General features: G+C 42.6%; 1 protein-coding gene across 6 annotated transcripts in view; it reads right to left on the bottom strand.

Annotated features, from left to right (window-relative positions):
- Nucleotides 1-18,918, bottom strand: part of SFXN1 (sideroflexin 1) — a 46,896-nt gene that overhangs the window by 16,073 nt on the left and 11,905 nt on the right. For 2 of the 6 annotated variants that reach the window (XM_054079917.1, XM_054079921.1), the window contains exon 1: nucleotides 5,467-5,579. The exons of 1 other annotated variant lie outside the window; for it this stretch is intronic. In XM_054079917.1, the coding sequence (XP_053935892.1) occupies nucleotides 5,467-5,578 (112 nt within the window). In that variant the 5' untranslated portion in view covers nucleotide 5,579. Of the gene's footprint in view, nucleotides 1-5,466; nucleotides 5,580-11,129; nucleotides 11,232-11,875; nucleotides 11,982-12,060; nucleotides 12,200-18,918 lie in introns of those variants that run through there. 3 more of the 6 variants (XM_054079918.1, XM_054079919.1, XR_008452299.1) reach the window with 3 other exon arrangements.

Here is an 18,918-nt window from a genome sequence, read left to right as displayed (position 1 = left end):
TAACACTCCCTAAACCATGCCCCTCAGCACCTCGTCCACCCGTCCCTTAAACACCTCCAGGGAAGGTGACTCAACCCCCTCCCTGGGCAGCTGTTCCAGTGCCCCATGACCCTTTCCGTGAAAAATTTTTTCCTGATGTCCAGCCTGACCCTCCCCTGGCGGAGCTTGAGGCCATTCCCCCTTGTCCTGTCCCCTGTCACGTAGGAGAAGAGCCCAGTGCCCTCCTCTCCACAACCTCCTTTCAGGTAGTTGTAGAGAGCAATAAGGTCTCCCCTCAGCCTCCTCTTCTCCAGGCTAAATAAACTGGATCTATAAAAATACAGATGGTATTGCATAGCATTTAATGTTTTAATAAGAAAAACATCTTCATTATGAGGACAACTGACACACATGGTGTATGCTGCCACTGAAGCTCATTTTAACTCAAGAACACCATGAGGTAGTCTGAGACATTTTGGTGAATTTGATGATGCAGAATAGAAAAAAAGAATCACAAAAAGAAAGTAACTAATCATGTAAAATGCCTCCATCATAAAACAATGTCAACTTCATAAGAAAAAAGGAGACCATGAAGAAGCTGTTGTCCTTCTCTCAAATGTAATTATGACCCTTCTTCTCTACCTCAAGTGGAGAAACTTGGACCTCAATGGGAAAGTGAACTTGTACAGAAAGGTCTTCCCACCTATCACAACCAGCCCCAAACTGGCAGCTTTAAGCAACAGGAAGGAGAAGGAAAGTAATAAATATTTAGGAGACACTACAGAGCACTATTTCTAGAAAAAACCCAACACTTCAACATCTCCCCCCCCGCCAAAACTTGTTCTTGTAAGTGAGCTAAATGAGCTCATAGTTGTACAAGAAAAAGATTATACATCTTTGTAACATCTCTCACTGGAGCCATGAAATTAACTTTGTAAGCAGATGAGACCTGCGTAAAAATTATTCTGCCTTGAACCACTTATCAGTCAGATTGCCCTCAGAGTGGGAAGTATTCAGGGAAAAGACTGTCTTTCCTGCTTTTACTCAGACTTAGCATTTTTATGCTTATGTAATAGCAACAGCATGGTTTATTTAGTACTTTTGTGGTTGTTACTGTTATTGTGATTTAATTACAACGAAAGCCTAGCAGCCACATGTAATTTTATAGTGTACTACACATACATTACAGGAAATATTTGATTTTCTGACTTATTATCTGCCAGGAAGCACTGCTGAGCACATTCAGATTGCTCAAATTCTTCCCTATGTTACACGTGCTCATCATGTCAATAGAAACTGTGTATGCGTAAGCATGATAGCACCAAGCACCAGACATAATTGTAAAGCTGTAAAGATAAGGTAGCAAGGACGCAGAATAACTGCATTACAAATGAAGATAAGCAATGTCTAACGAGGATTTGGCAAGTACATTCTGCTCAGCATGTGGTATCACAGAAAGCAAAGTAGCCTACTGCTAGTACACTGAACTTTTAGGACCCAGGATGGATTACATAAATAATAACAAAGTGCCGATCCTCGCAATCACAGCATGATTAACAGCTGAGTGATGAAAATATCATCTCTCAGCTAGTATTGCTAAGTAAATTTGTTAAAAATTTATCCTAAATTCCTAATTTGGTGCTACTTTATATAAACATCCTTCCTTTCATACATTTACTGCTAATTACAAAAAGCTTCTTTAAGTTAAATAATCAGTTTCTATGAAGAGTCCAAGGAGTTTGTTTTCATCAAATGAAAAAACAAAACTAAGCATTTAGGATGTTTATGTTGATGCTGTGAAAAGCCAGACTCGATAATCATTCTTGAACAATTAATCTCCAGTTCTACAGAATCACAGTTCTACACAAGCTAAATCAATTTGGTTAAAAATCACACAAAGATTGTAACGACACAGATATTTCTGTGTCCTGCTCTCTACATTTTCCTGACATCATGAGAAACTCAGGAGTCACACTGGCAAAGCAAAGTTGTTTGCAGTGCAGAGAGCAATTGTGTAAAACCAGGCTGTGTTTCTACCGATACTGCAAATTCTGGATAATCACGACCTGACAGCACAGGCTGCCAGTAGGACACCAGTAGGATTGCTTTTGCTTTTTTCCTGATAAAGCTGCATTAAGAGCTTAAATGTTCAATTAATCCTCTCAAGACAAGTTTAAAATTCGCAGTTTCTACTCCAAGTCATCATGTGCAAGGTTGTTGCACAGACTCCCAAATCAGCATAAATTCTCACAGCTTTTATTGCAATAGTTAACACCCCTCAGCTATTTGATGAAAGCATAAATCATTCTGAATGCCTGGATAAAGGAAAACATATCAAAACACCCCCTGAAAATGATACTGGTAAGACCCATGTGATCTGAAGTCATGAGGCCAGGTTTTCTGTCCCTCTCTTCATCCACTGCAGGGCTCTTTCTGTATGAAGATGTGAAAACAGAACAAATGACACTGCATCTTCTATACCAGGTGTATACTGCATGCAATATGAGTTATTTGCTGCAGTAAGTTATTGCATTTTAGTTTGGTACATTAAAATGGGACTGTGATGGGCAACAGAAGAATCTGTTAATTGTATCTGGTGAATAAATATTTCAAAGCTATTCGCTCTATGGTGTTATACCTGTAGGTGATCCACTACTGCATAGAAACAGCTGCCAAATATGTATTTCAATTATTAAAATGAACATTGATATATATATTTAATATTATAAGATCCAATGTACAGAACACACTTTCTTGCTCTTTCACTATGACATTTTTCCTTAGTGGCCTTCAGTTTTCCTTTGATAAAAGAGAAAAACACATTGTCCCAACAGCCTGTTCATGTATTAAAATTTGCAGTAATTAACTCAAATAAGTAAGCACAAAGCGAGCATACAAGGATCATCAGCACTGCTGCTCCAACTTACAGTAAATATAGTTGTGATTCAACTACCCTCAGATCTTAAAAGTTTCACCATTAAGTTAGGTAAGGTCCTAAACCTTCCCAGGACCCTAGAAGGCTAATAAATGTGGTACAGCAGGGGAAACAAATCTTTTCCCCCTCCCTTGACTCCTATTCCCCTCACTGTTAAGTTCATTATCGTACAGCAGCTTTTATTAAGGTCTTTACTAAATGCTTAGACGGGATTTCTCTACAGTGAAACAATAATTCTTACAAACTTCAAGAATACAAGTGCCACAGCCATGTATCATTCACTAAGCTAACCTTGAAGCATGAAGGTATTTGTATTAGAAGCATTCATAACCGACATTAGACCCGTGAAATCCAACAGTACTTTACTGTAGCTTAGTTCAAGGACATTCAGAGGTGTTATCAGCATTTCAGTGCTGTTAAGGAGCATCCTTCTCCCCCCCCACAGGTAAAGGAAACAGACAATTAAATAACATAACTTGGCTCAAGCTCATGGGTCAAGTCAGAAATAACAGCAAAGCCTAGACCCCTTGACCTGAGCTCTATGTCCTGCTGATCCAGCAGGACACAGGTTATTATTTTGCTAAAGTAACGACAACAGAAATAAAGGTACTAGATAAGAAGCCGAGAATTCATCCCTCACTTCCAGTTCAATATTACTGTCCTTCTATTCTTTGTTCCTGTTTGCTGTAAGTACTTCCATAGTTATAAAACAGTTTAAAAGACCACAACCCAGAGACAGTACCTTATATCAGTGGATTAGTAGGATTATTTTTAACATGATACATTTCTCACCAGGTGTGTTGCAGAATGAACAGAGATCATGGAAATTAAAAAAACTCCTCAGGACATATTTGGAGAACGGAGTTCTCACGCAGAGTATATGAACAGGAGATGGTGCTTAGGTTTCTTTCCCCTTTCCTAGTACTATACCATTAAAGATACCCTCCCATGAACAGTGATATTTTATGAAAAACAAGCCATCTTCTGGTTTAAAAAGGTAACTGCTGGTTTTGCAAAGCTGTACTCTATGGAAGCAGGGAGAACTCATCTATCCAAAAATTCTTTTCCACTAAAAATAAATTCACACATCAGGGCTGGTATGCTGCTCTATGAATGCATCTCTATTGGTATATTATTTGTGGGAATGCCCAAGTTTCACTATTTCTGTAATTAAATTATCAGTTTCATTAAGAAAGGTTAAAAACTACTTAGGATAGCTTATATTAATCTGTTCAAAGCTTTCTAACGAACGCTTAATAAAGCAGTCTATAAACAGAAGCTCTTTTCTCTCTTTTCACTCTGATCAGCAAGTGCTGAAAATTTGCTTATTTATACTACTAGGTTGTCTGTGAATGGTTTTTAATACTTACGATACCTTCGTCCACAAAAGCAAATAATTTAGCAATAAGACATCTAAACAGTAAGGATCTGCCTTCACTACAGATGGTTCATGGTTCAATTCAGGATCGTTCTGCTCCATTTCTTTTAGCCTACCCCAGCAAAGGTGGACTTACAGAAAATGACCGCTTCCATACTCTTTATCCCCTCCCCGCCTTGTCTACTCTGTGTTTGCTCTGATGCTCCTTGAACCACGTGTGCTCATGTAACTTACTACTCTGGCAGAAAACTAATGCAGCGGAAAGAAAAGTGAGGTCGGCTCAGTCTCCTAGATTAGTACGTTGTGCAAGCTTAGCAGATGGATGGGAAGCATGAAAAGTCTGTGCTTCCATGTTCCTTCAACAGACCACCCAGTGACCATTTTGCTCAAGTTCAAGGTCTGCAGATGTAGGAGGAGCCAGGTGTAATGCAACTCTTGAAGGCTACCCTTAAGTTTGCAGGGAAGATGATGAACAAGAAACATAAAGCATAGATAATTTTAAATGTTTCAGCTTGCCAGAGTCAAGAGACGGAAAGCCTATATTACAGAACCAAGAAAATGAGTGCAAGAGAGACCTAATCTTGCTCTAAACTGGAAAAACTCCCAGTCCTTTCATGTCTACAGAGCAAAAAATAATGTTATATGGTAGAAAGAGCTAACATGCTCCAAGCAGTAGGGTAGGAGACCAGACGTAACACACGCTAGCAGAGTAAAAGCGCCCAAAGACAATGCAGACAGCCCAACGTAAACCTCCTGTTGCCCTGCCTTTCTCACTGCTGCTAGCCGTGCTAGCCAGCCAAAGGTAGCTTAAACATATCAGCACGTGCTTTGGTCTCTTTTCCCTTATAAATCTACCAAAAAGTTATTGCTGCAGCTGCAATATGCAATACAGCAGGAAAATGGGAAACATACATTACAGGAGGACCCTTGGCTCGAGCCACAACAAAAGATCATGCTTGAAATCGCTGTGTTTGTTTGAAAGTTAGCAACAGAAAACATTGACTTTAACAAATACTGATCTTAATATTCTGCAAAAGATGAGGGGGATGGGACAGTTGCCCACCCTGCAAAAGACTAGATTTCCTGCAAAAAGGGATCAAAACTTTAGGTAACAGCTACTTAAGAACTGAAAAATATTTTCTTCTAAATTATGTGACTGACATAATTGACTTACATTTTAAGAATAAAAGCAGGAACAATGCTTTCCTAAATAATTTAAAAGTCATAAAGACGCTGGGCAGGGATGGAACGCCAACGCCCACAGAGAAGGAGCAGATGTCATCCATACAAGAGAGTGTAAAACGTCCAGGCACTGCAATAACATAATCTGGAGACACATAAAAGTTCCAGTTAAGTAAAAATGTCGCTGAGTTTGCCAGTCTTGGGGCTCTGAGTCATAGATCTGTTACAATGGTCCTGTCTAAAAGAACCAGTGAATTTCTGTCTTGAAAATGTGGAAGTTTTCCAGCAAAATATTTTTAGAACAAAAGCCCCACCCTTTGCGCTAAACAGACTGCATGACGCTCCTCATGACCTACCAGCCCCTATTAGCAAATGCTAAAAAGTGAAATAAATCCCATAAAGCAAACTGTAAGTCAATGAAATGCCTATGTACTTTGAAGGGATCCTCCTATAAAACAAAATGTCCATCTATAAAGATGGTGACAGTGTATAAATACAGTTTCACCTCTATATTTCCAATAGTCATGAAGCCATCACCATCTGTTTTCAGCAAGACTGTAGAACTGCAACAAATAGGTTTATCATGCTAAATTTAAGTTGCTGCAATGATATTTTACCTAGCTGCCTGTTTCTCTGGTATTCAGATACCATTTTAGATGGATGCTGCTGTTTGCACAATCCATTCAAACAATCAAAACCAAAAGAACTATAATTAAATAGTTTTCAGTGATATAATTCTCCATATACTCTTATCGATATAGGCTTGAGAGGTGGGCCTGTGCCAACCTCATGAAGTTCAATGTGGCCAAGTGCAAGGTCCTCAGCCTGGGTCAGGGCAATCCCAAGCACATTACATGCTGGGCTGAAAACCCAAACCATTCTATGATGCTGTGATATACTCTAAGTGTGCCCAAGATTTATGATCTCGTTATCCATTTATTGATAATAGAATTGTGTGAAGAAAAAAGAAAGGACGTTTGGGTTAAATCAAATTAAAAATCTATCTGAACCCTGAGAAAAGCAGAAGGTTTTCAAAGACACTGGAAAGTAAATGCAAAAATACTCTGGAACAAAGATAAAAATATTTGCTTTGTTACTTTCAACTAATGAAGGCAAACTTCAACAGTTACATAACACTTCACTGCCTGTACATAAGCATCTGAAATTATTGTTCCCAAACTCATTGCTACTCAGTAAGCACCAACAGAGGGGAAACCACCTGTGAAATAGGACACAACTTTGAATCAACAGATTAAATTTTAAGGTGGAAAGGTAAGCAGCAATATTACCCAATCTAATCTTTAAACCTTTGTCAAGCAACTTCATTAACAGAGGGAAACAACATTAATTTTATGAACACGTAATTCATACTGAAATATCACTTTGAGTCTACGTTCACAACACAGGAGGATAAGAACCACAGGAAAGGATAAAAGAAGACATCGTAACACAGTGAAACAGTTTATATCTACCATGGCAAAAATGCAGTAAGGAAGGAAATAACACACATTTTCACTGTTTCAAACAACAGATCAGTCAGAAAGGTATTTAACAGAACCATTTGTACCTGCAGGCTGGTAATAGTCCACACCAGTAAATTAAAGCAGTAACAAAGAACAGACTATGCTCTCTTGCACATTCATATTATAAAACCCATTCAGTTGCCAAACCAGGGCGGCTGTGTGCAAACTGTCCATGGAGAATGGCAGCTAAATCCTCCCTTGTGCTGCCGGATTGTCTGGGTGAGCATCAGCTGTTCTGGGCAAAACCACTCCATGCTGTGCTCCAGCAAGTTAACAATATGGGAGATCGTGTTCCCGTGACCAGGAACATTTTTTGGGACTGTTTAGTTCCCCAGCTCTTACACAGAGGTTTGATTATCCATGTGTTTCACACCACGGCTCTTCCTACGTACCAAAGCATATTTTCAGAATCATAACTGTGATCATGTGTTCATGAAGTTTTTCATAAACATATGACTGTCAAGCTAACGAAATGGCCATGGCTTGCCATGTACTTGGCACCAACTGAAGATACGGTTCCGTAGACCGGAGGCAATTAGATGTGGTGATACAGATGGCAGATCACAGAGGACACCGCTGTGCGAGACTGCACTTCCCAAATGCCTGAAGCAAATTTCACTTCCAGCCTCTCCTCTACTGCTCTCTCTAAATCTCCCTGCTGCTTCATCTCTCGCCCCAAGCTCTGCCAGCCCTAGTAATCAGAAAATAAAAACAAACTAAAAAACAGAGTTTTATCTGTGAGTTCTACTAAGGTCTTTGTTTCCCTGAAGAGAAACTCTCAACTCTGTATTTCCAATAACCTTTTACAACCTCCTATATTTTAACATGGTAATTCCTTGATTCTCTTTTTCACCTTGTACTTTCAATCAGAAAGCAACACTGAACTGAAGCAGAAGCCCCAGTATTAAGCACATTCAAATTTCCTGCCCTCTCTAATCAGATGGAATCATCATGGTTCAATGTTTAATGCTAATGTTAACTGCAGGGAAGAAGAGGGCTTTAAGTGAGAGTGACTACTCTTGAAAAAAATATTCCATAAACTCCAGCACAAAGTCTGATCAACAGCTTTAGTACAAAGGCTACATCTATATTTGCCACAGAACCAGCAATACCGCAAGACTTTAAACTTTGTTTAAAGGTTAACAACAGCAGTTGCAGCAATTCTACAAAATGCAGATTCAGGAGTTGTCAGGAGTTCAACTTTCCGCTGTTCCTTCTCACAGTTCAAATTTAAATATCCCAGTGAAGGTCAGATAACCACTTTTCAAATCAAAGCGATTGCCAAAAGAGTAGCGATGACTATTAGATTTACTTCAGATAGTCACATATCATTCAATTTTGAATAATCCAGACATTTGATCATTTAATTTAAACCCTGCTGCATGACTGAACAGTCCAGATGGATATGTGATCTGGGAAATTCTGGGCAATTTAAACTCATGCAGCAGTGCACGAATGATGAAAAGCAGTTTTGCTACCTTCCTTGGAACCATTTATGTTTACATTATTATATATTATTATATAAATATACCTTACTACATATTAAGAAATTTTGTCAGGTATGTGATTAATTTAATCTAAGCTAAAACTGGGACTAGAGTGACAGAAAAAGAGATTTTTTGATGGCATACCTGTGAACCTAATTCTCCATTTCTGATCTAAATACACATTTTGAAAGCTATAGTCATTGGTCTGACTCAAGAAGTATCCCCAATGGCAAAACAGTCGAAACTGTTCACAATTGTGTCAGAAAGAAGATTTGAGAGACACTCAACTGAGAACTACCCAAGCAGCAGGCATTCCTCAACAGATAAAAGAGCCTGAATTCTATTGAGTGAGGATCCTTCTGCAAACATCCTTAAAATGGGTAATGGATAGGGTACTTCTTCACTCTCTATGCAGAATTTTCTGCTGCTTTTTGTTTTTATGGGGGCCAGACTCCAGTTTATAGACTTCTGCACCTTCCCTTACTGAAATGGACTTTATTAATAAGAGCAGCCTTTCACTTCTCCCACGTGCAATTTGAGAAAGTCAGCAAAAACTGAGCTGGGGGAGGGAGAAGTCTAAAGAGAAGTCTACGTCTAAAAACAGTGCAGACACAATTGTGATCATTAACATTGCAACATCTCACTTCTCAATGCCCAACTCCCAAACGGCAACCCTCTGTTTGAAAGCATGGAACATGCTGGGTGCTCTATCTTGAAAGAGAATTCAAACCAGCCTGCCTACAGAAGGGCAAGTGAATTAACTAGCCAGCATGAATGCCAAAAGAAAGGTATAACTTGTTTGATGTCCTTTACCAGAACTTAAACCCCTAATTTCAGGTGATGTAAATGGGGCTCAGGTCAGATCATGATTCACAAGATCTCCTAGAGGCAACTAAGATTTCCTTTTTCAAAAAATAAGAATGATCCTTTTCCCTGAAAACCCACTAAAAATAAAAGGTGTCAGCAGTACCTCTTTCTTACCAGAATCCTATAGAATGGGAATAGTTCAAAAGTTAGAGACAAGTGCTGCTGAAAATATTTTGTGTGCAGATGCACTGAGAGAGAGAAGATAAAAGATTTGACAGATCTCCATTCTTCAAAGCTGTCCCCTAACAGCCTGATGTCCAGCACTCAATGCCCTGTTCTTGGAAAAAGAGAGATGTGGATTAGAAAATCTTTAAGTTAAGAAAAGTACCTGCTACTATAAAATGGGGAGAGGAACACCTTCTCTTCTTCCTCTGACATATCTGTAAACCAAAGTGCCCATGGCCGCTTGTTTGTTTTTGCAGAGCTGAGTTCTTTTGAAGCCTCCCCCATGCTGCTTTGATAGAGAAACATTAGGGATCACGTTAGTCCTCTTTACTCCTCAAACAACACATTAGCCCTTTTGGGGGCTCCTGTGCCTGAACCAACTCAGATTTTTCTTTTCCAGGAGCAATGTCCCCCACAGCTGCATTGTTGGCTCAGGAGAAAAGGCAGGAAATTAACAACCTTCTGATTAGGAGAAGGTGACCTATGCTACTTTAAAACTGACACACTGGTAAAGTGACAAGGGAAAGGCAAACCCAGCTACTACCCATATTTTAATTGTTCTAGCAAAGAAAAGAACACAATGCATTCTTCAGAGATGTCAATCACAGCAACATAATTAGTTCAAATGAGATGCGCTAATAGATTTTCAGGAAAAGAAAGCATTTTCATGTGATGGCTAAAGAGCAGATATCAGATTTATCGGGGTCATTAAGCAATGGTAATCCTCTATTTGCACTATGTTTGCTACCACTGTTTGAAAGAAGCAGCACAGCTGATGACTGGGAGAAGTATGATGCAATGTACTTACACCAAATGTTAACAAAACCACTTGCCAAGTTTTCCTTTCCTCAAGCAGCTTCTACCAGTAAATATCTACTTACATTACAAGTTAAAAAATCTTTGTCTGCACTATGATTTTTCCTACCACATTCAGAAACACAAATTCAACACCGGAGAAGGCATATCATGGCAACACTACAGGACACATCTTTTTTTGCATATAAATATACATCCTGTTTGTAGCCTAGCAACAAAAGCAGCAGTCTGCGTTAAACGGACAGAGCCTGCTGCTGGGGCTCTCTCCTCAAAACAGCAGCCATCTTTGGCGTGCAACTTGATGAGAGATTTCATCATTCGACATTAAAGCCACCTCCAGATGCTAGAGGTTCCCGCAGCCAGCTCAGCAGCGTCGGCTTTGGATTTGTCACCTCTTCTCCCATCACGAGGTATTGCACAGAGATGTTCACCTTGCCTCTTCATTAAGAAAAATAAAGCTTCTGTGCTAGAAAGGGTTAGTGCCAGCTCTTATTTTATTTCAGTCCTGATTTCTGAGAGCTTCTCTCTGCTCCTCCTTTTTCACTCCTCTCTGCATTACCAGGCTCTGTCCAGGCACGTTCACAGCCCTCTTCCGCAGCTTTTCACTATTTCATATTCTTTTCTGGTAGGAGCCATAGAGGTGATTTTTTAATTGCACACTGGTACAAAGCCAGTCTTCACCACCCCGACAATCTCCCAATACCCTTTATAATCACAATATATCATTTGTAATTTAATAAAGTAAAAAACTAGTACTCATAATTAAAATCTCTGCCTCTGGCTAGCAGTTGTCTGACCTCCAAGTTATGCGGTGTGTTCCTCCCTTGGAAAGGACGATTGCTCAGCAGAGAGTCTTGTTTCCTGCAGGCCTGGGATCCGTGCTGCTGCCACACACCACCCTGCGACAGAGACCCCACGCTCAGGGGACGACGCGTGGTCGGAGGGGAGATTTCAGGAATGGGTGGGGAAGCAGCGAGCTGTGGTGTGTGCAGGGAGGAGGTGGAAAGGGAGGGCTGTGGCAGCCCCTCACCAGCTGTCTGGCACTGCCAGCACCTGCCCAGGAGAGAGGTGACCCAATGGGACACCAGAGCTGCTCCTGCAGAAGGGACAGCGGTGACATGGGTTGGGACCCTGCGGAGGGGATGGGGTGATACGCAGGGCTGGGACCAGGGGACAGGGGTAACTCAGGGGCTGCGACCCTGTGGAGGGGACAGGGTGGCATGCAAGGCTGGGACCCTGCAGAGGGGACGAGGTGACACAGGGGCTGGAAACCTGCAGAGGGGACAAGGTGATACAGGGCTGGGACCAGGGGACAGGGATGACACAGGGGCTGGGATCCAGCAGAGGAGTCAGGGTGACACAGGCTGGGACCCTGCAGAGGGGACAAGGTGACATAGGGGCTGGAAACCTGCACAGGAGATAGGGTGACACAGGTTGGGACCCTTCAGAGGGGATGGGGTGACACGTGGGGCTGGGAACAAGGGACAGGGGTAACACAGGGCTGGGACCCTGCAGAGGGGACGAGGTGACAGAAGCTGGAAACCTGCAGAGCGCACGGGGTGACACGCGGGGCTGGAGCAGGAGACAGGGTGACACCGGCTGGGGCCCTGCAGAGGGGACGGCGTGACACAGGGCTGGGACCCTGGAAGGGCACCGTCCCCTCGCGAGCCCCCAACCCCCTTCCCGGTGGCCCCTCCCGCCCCAGTCGGTGCCGGTGCCGCTACTCACCGCGCCCGGAAGAGCTCGCTCGGCACCGCGGGCGAGGGGCCGGGAAAGGCGGTGGGGCAGCTTCGCTCCGCCCCGGCGGGGCAGGGCAGGGCAGGGCCAGGCCGGGCGGGAGGGCGGTGGTACCGCGGGGGCGGCCCCGGCTCCTCCCTATCCTCTCCGGCTTTGCGGCGAGGGTGGTGCGGTGGGATCCCGGGCGGGTTGACCTGGTGGCCCGTGTGCCGGCGCTGGGCCCCCAGCCCTTCCTTTCTAGTGATGGGACGAGAGGCTGGCGGGGGGTTCCCGGGGCTGGAGCTGCCTGCCAGCGGCTGCGATCCTCGATCGGCAGCGAGAGCTCCGGGGGGCAGCAGGGGTGGAGGTCTGTGGCTTTAATACAGCCGGGAATGTACCTAGGAAACCGCAGAGCCCTTAGAAAAACAATTAACTCTTAGGTCCTAATCCTAAATAAAGGATAAAGAATAATAAAGCAATGCATTCCTATGAAACCCATCCCAGCTGATGAGAACTTTGTGCGTGGTGCCTTGAAAATGTCAAATAAACACAGTCCTTGACTTTGTTGGGAGGCTGAAAATGCATTTCGGAGTCGTTCTTTCCTTTTAGTAATTGTGGCCAATCCACATTTTATCTTCACAGCATCCAATAGCTTCTCTGAGATGACATGTGCAATCATTTGAGATTTAATAAAAACAGTAGGGCGCTGAGTAGGTTTGTGTGCCAAAGGTTTTGGCTAGAGGGGTGGCTTCTGTGAGAAGCTGTTAGATGCCTCTCTCATGTCCGATAGAGCTAATGCCAGTGGGCTCTGAGATGGACCCACCGCTGGTTTGATTTCTCATTCTCCTACTCTGCTTTGACTGATAATAAATTAAACTGATTTCCACAAGTTGAGTCTGTTTTGCCCATGGTAATAACCAGTCATAAAATCATTGAATGGTTTGGGTTGGAAGGGACCTTAAAGATCATCCAGTTCCAACCCTCCTCCCCCCCCTTGGGCAAAACCACCTTCCACTGGATCAGGCTGCTCAGAGCCTCATCCAAGCTGGTCTTGAACACTTCCAGGAATGGGGCATCCATTACTTCTCTGGGCAACCTGGGCCTGTGCCTCCATACCATCACAGTAAAAAATTTCTTCCTCGTATCTAATTTAAATCTCCCCTCTTTCAGCTTAAAAACATCACCCCTCATCCCATCATTACACTTCATGATAAAGAGCCCCTCCCCAGTAATGAGTGATCTCTCCCTGTCCTTATCTGAACCTGTGATAGAGTAGTTTTGGTGGGTCAACCTACCACATAGGGATACTCAATTACACTATTCCTATTCTTTCTCCAGCACAGCTTCCTCATGAATACACATTTCAAGAATTGGCATGTTAATGTTTAAGTCTGATAGTGTTATAAGTCAGCAAGACATGAGCTGTTTTTATCCCATAACTGATGGGAATGCAGGACAATGTGTTGAGATATAGCTATCCTGCTGTACTGCACCCCATTTACATTCTGCAAACAGTCCTAGTTTACCTCTTTTGTGAAACAATAACACACCAACACACAGAGCCCAATTGCAACTACCCTCTATAACCCATCCCAGCTCCTCTATGGTCTTCTGTTTAAACTCCGTTTGTAACAACGGTGCTCTGTCCACAGGTCTCGTCCCTGAAGGGGTGGAAGCTGTGCACGCAAAGTAATCTTGACCACTTTGAATACAGGGCTGGCAAACTCTAACCTCCCTGTCACTGCTTGTTGCAGGATGCTAAATGGAAATTTCATATCAAAAAGCTCTCCCCAGGTATTAAATGCTTGTGGAGATATATTTACTGGTGAAATCTTTGCTGTTGAAATGGATTTTTTTCCTAAAAATATAGTTGTGTAGGCTGGAGTTTATCTTCAGCTTTTAACTAGCCTGCTCAGTTTATGATTTTCAGTGAAAATTTAAGATTCAACTTTCCTTCTGACACAGAGACATAGAATCTCAGATGTCCGCTTCTGTGTTGCTCCTGTGGCTCCACTACCTAGATCTTACGGGTATATATAATAGCTGCGAGTGCAAATATACCACTTGAGATTCCATCATGAAAGAGTGAAAACTGGCACCGATATGCTTGCACTGCTTTTTTCTTGCACAATAACATTTTTCGCAGTTTATGTACTTAACTGCTGGTGTCTTTAGCTCTTTTTCATCTTTTCAGGCAGATCCCAGTCTTCACGACCCCTGACAGATCCAATACTGAATACATCTTTGATGATATCTGACCCTTACACTTCTTGCTAAAAACATTGCAATGACCAAGCAGGAAAGACATTGAGAAAATGGAGACAGTTGGATGTTGTGCACAGAAACAAATTAGTTGCTGGGGGGTATTACTAGTATGTGGAATATGGTTCATATTCTGATGACTAAAGACTTCTGCCTCTAATAATTTTCTTGTATGCCAAAGATACTAACTTCTAAATTTGCTTTTTTCTGCACATCACAGCAGTCTATTTTCAGACTCTGTAATATAAAATATATTAACATCTAAATTCTTTCTTTGAGTTGCTACGTGGAAAGATATGGGTGCATTAATTCATCAAGGTAATATTTTGCTGTATATTTGGTGCAGATGGTTTTGAACAGCTGTGTAACTTCTCTTTCACTAGGCTAGTAATTTCTCCCATTGCCTGATTTTTTGCCATAAATCCTGACAAGTCTTGAGATGGCTCTGACCAACCAACAGTTGCTCATGAGCCACAAAACCTGAAGGCAAATGGGTGGATGTGGGTATTCACAAGGAATATCTAATTTCTGGCTACATGCGTTTCTTCATCTGCACTAATTTTCACACAAAAATGTTTTCTTCTGTATTAAAAAAGGTGGAGAACCCAGGAGGATGTGCCAGCTCCTGGATCTAGATGTGTGTTTTGGCCTGACCTGGTGTACCAATCCCATTGGTGCCTCCATGAGTCCAAAGGTCAGTTGGGTGGGCTGGAGGGACCGTGGTCTCCAGCCAGCTCTCTGCCTGGAAGGACCAGGAGGGACAGACCACAGAATGTGGCTTTGAGCGTGTTGATGTGCAGCTGAATATTGTGGATTGTTGAACCAGGGATGAATTTAACCACCTGCATGTTTTCACCTGAAAGAGTTCCTGGACTGTTACTGAGCAGAGTCTTCCCTACGCTCACCAGAAAATGAAGATTTCCGTTCCTCTGCAATTATTGCCACATCTAAGGAATGAACTTTCCCGTATTTGCTTTCCTCAAGCTTCCCTGTGTTCATAATATTTACATTGGACATGAATGCTTTTTATGTTTTTTACCATTTCAAATTGGCACTGGGAATCGAGTGAGGAGAGCAAAAAGCTGCTGCACATCGTGTTTATTAATATAGATGTCCAGTACGTGGCACTGCAGGACCAGGTTTTCTGCAACCCTGGCTCACAAACAGTGCAGTCAAAGAGAGTAAAGGCAAGCATGGGATATGTCAAGACTTTTCTTGTTCCACGAAAAATGTAGTTGTAGAGCAGGTGGGAGACGATGCGTGGTGACAGTCCTGAAGGTGCAGTGCAAGGAACTGGAGTGTATTAGGCTGCTGGCTCTGGAAGATGGTGTTAGGAATTGGTCTTGGCACCAAGCTGACTGTTACCAGGGGTTTGCCAGAAGAAACCAGCAACATTTCTGGGAAGTATTCATTACCACTCACTTGATGGAAGGTGCCTGTGAAGGGTTTGTGCTGAGTTTTTCTATCAGGAGTAGAATACTGGTTGAGGTGGACCATGTGTATACAATATTCCCTATGGCTTCTTGACTTACTGGACATTAATTTTATTATAAATTATTATAAATTATAAATTTAATCCAAACCCCACACTGGAAGGGACATCAGTGCAGTCTGAGGAGTGCCCATATGTTCAAAGATTGTTTCTGTAAATGAGCTAGGGATTTCTGCGAGTCTGTGTCAGTACATGAAAAACCACCACTCTGTCTTCCTGGTCTCAGTTGATAATGAATAAACTATTACCTAGAGAAACTTGGTCAAAAAGTCAAGTAACAAAACACTTTTTGGCAATATAAATTGTAATGAAATCCTTATATAAGCTGATAGAGGATTACTCACAAAATCAGTTAAAGGTTTTGGCTCCATCTGCAATATTTGAACCCAGTTTTAGGTTACTCACGCTACACTGTGCCAACCTAAATTGATGCACACCCAATTTTTCTATTTATCTAGATGAAAACACGCATAGTTGTATCAGATACAACTAGCGGGGAATGAACATGAAAAGCCAATCTGCATTTAGAAGGGAAATAAAACTATGTTTAAAGGGATAACCTGGCCTTTCAAGGGGATTAGGAAACCGTTTTCTCTGATATGTCTATTTTATTAATGTCTGTTGTGGAATTGTTCGTGCCCTGGAGCATCTGTGCCAGCCGCTCTCAGCAGCAAGATGCTCGACTAGGTATCTGCATGGCAACGTGCAGCTATGGATGTAGTACGGGGCAAGAGGAGGCGCAGCACCATCCTGTTGGGCACAGGGAATCATAGAATCACCAGGTTGGAAAGGACCCACTGGACCATTGAGTCCAACCATTCCTAACACTCCCTTAAACCATGTCCCTAAACACTTCATCCACATGAACAGATACAGGATTTTTCAGCTGCTTCAACGAGGCCTGAGAATTTTTTTTTCATCATCCTCTAGGGACCAGATATTGCTTCCTGAGTATTTCCAATGGCTCTGGAAAATAACAATTAAAAACGTGTCCTTAATAACCTCCGACAGCATCCAGAAGCAGAACTCAGAATAGTACATGACATGCCACAACACAAGCTGGCATGCAACAGCACAAACAGCATGGAACAACACTTGCTGCCATACCACGGTGTGATAGATAACACCTGGAAAGTTGATAGGAATGCCTAAGGAGCAGTGAGAGATTCATTGCAGCATGAAAATCCTCAAAGGTTATAGAGACCGTCTAGAAACCTGGAGGAAATTCCTAGAAAGCTACAAGGAACTCCTGGAAAATTATGGGAAACTCTTAGAAAGCAGAACTGAATTCCTAGAAAGCTGGGGGGACGATGTCTAGGATGGCAAAATCTGAGTTCTGAGAAAGTTTGCTACAAATTCCTAGAAAGCTGGAAGGAATTTCCTATAAGGTAAAGAGGAATTGCTAGAGAACAGTGGAGGAATCCCAGGGAGAAATGCACATATCCTAGAAAGCTGTGCAACATTTCTAAAGAGCAGAAGGGGACTCCTGGAAAGCAGAAGGGAATGCCAATAAGTAGTGCACGATTACTGGAAAGCATCAGAAGAATTTTTAGAAAAGCCTTAGGGATTTCTTGAAAGCAGATAGAAACTCCTAGAAAGCAAATGTAAATTCCTAGTAAGGTAAAAGAAATACTTGGAAAGCAATGGGAAATGAAATTCCCTGAAAGGTGGGTGGAAACCCCTAGAAAGCTGGAGGGGACATTCCCAAAGACCACAAGGAAAATCCTAAGAAGGCATGTGAAATTCCAAAAATGACATAGAAAAATGCAAAAAAACAGCAAATCCTGATCAAGCTGTCCATCCTGTAGTTCCTAAAAACCTGGGGCATGTTCTTGGAAAGTAATGCTGAGAAAAGCACAGGAGAAAATCAGCGACTGTAAAGAGTGAAGAAAGAAGTGAAACCAGAAAGTAGATAGGATCAGATCCCGTAGCTTTTCCTAAAATGTAAATTGTTGCTAGAAGACATCCCTAATTTAAATTTATCCTAAATGGAGAGTCATTCTGAATGGCTGTGCTGGTGGAGCTGAGCTCTCATGTGCACTAAGCCCAGCCCTGGGCAGTTGAGCTCTGTGGGAAGGGAGCAGGGGGAGCTTGCTGACTTGGAAGGCCCCTGACCTTGAGACAGATTCTGACAAATGGGTGATGAAATTCAGGGAACAGATCCAGCCTGTGAAAGTACTGCCTGTTACAGCAGCAAGTCTTTGCCACACAGGGCAGGGAAAAGCCAAGGGCATTGAGGCAGGCTGCAGAGAATGAGATGTTTCCGATGTTGCTGAGATGAAACAGTCCTGCCTGATGTGGTGGGGCAGGCACAGAGGCTGGAACAGGAAAACAGATCGAGGTGAGCTGGGATGAAAGTGGATTTGGGATTATATCATAGTTTGGGATAATCCAGTCAGATCACTGGGTTTATCAAAAGATCAAATGAAAGTTATGGCAGGAGTGAAGCAGTGCAAAGTTTAGAACTCGGATTGGAATATCATTCTAGTGCTTTATTGAACTTGATGGAACATTTCTGTCTGCCTTCAAGTGATTTGGTAAGGAGTGGGACAACCAGCATCTTGTCTCCAAGAACTTGAAGGTACCTGGATTAGTACAGCTGCAACAGCGCAACAGCAGCAAGGTTGTTAAGGGGGCTGCAGAGGGGAAAACACTGCCAGAGAGAGCAATGCTGCAGGACTGGGACATTTTGAGTGGTCAGATAATCTCTGGACTGCTGGTTTATCCTGTCTACCATAGCTGGATCTTGCAGAGAGCCCTGGCTGGGTGTCCCTGGCAGAGCCGCTCGCTCCCGTGGCTCCCTGTGGTGCTGGTGTGATATGCTTGCGTCAGTCTTCATGACAAGCAAGAAGTGATGCTCTCTGCAGTATCAGCTTCTATGTTTTTGGTAAGTATTAGTTTAATTATCTTTAAATCAAGGAGTTGTAGCCTGCTGGTGGGAAAGAATGGGGAGCCTGGCCACACTGGATGTGCAATAATGTGGACTTCACAAAAATAATCAATTGTAGTGCAAACTCTCGCTTGCTTGCTCCAGCTTTAGAGGCAATGGGCTCCAGTTGGTACCAAGCACAGTCTTCATTGTCACATGCCCTGCAGCAGAAAACCACAAAAATCTG

This window comes from Cuculus canorus, chromosome 14 (assembly GCF_017976375.1).
Source record: "Cuculus canorus isolate bCucCan1 chromosome 14, bCucCan1.pri, whole genome shotgun sequence".
NCBI classification, from domain to species: domain Eukaryota; kingdom Metazoa; phylum Chordata; class Aves; order Cuculiformes; family Cuculidae; genus Cuculus; species Cuculus canorus.
The sequence above is the reverse complement of the archived record's forward strand: the minus strand, read 5'-3'. Positions and strand labels throughout refer to the sequence as shown.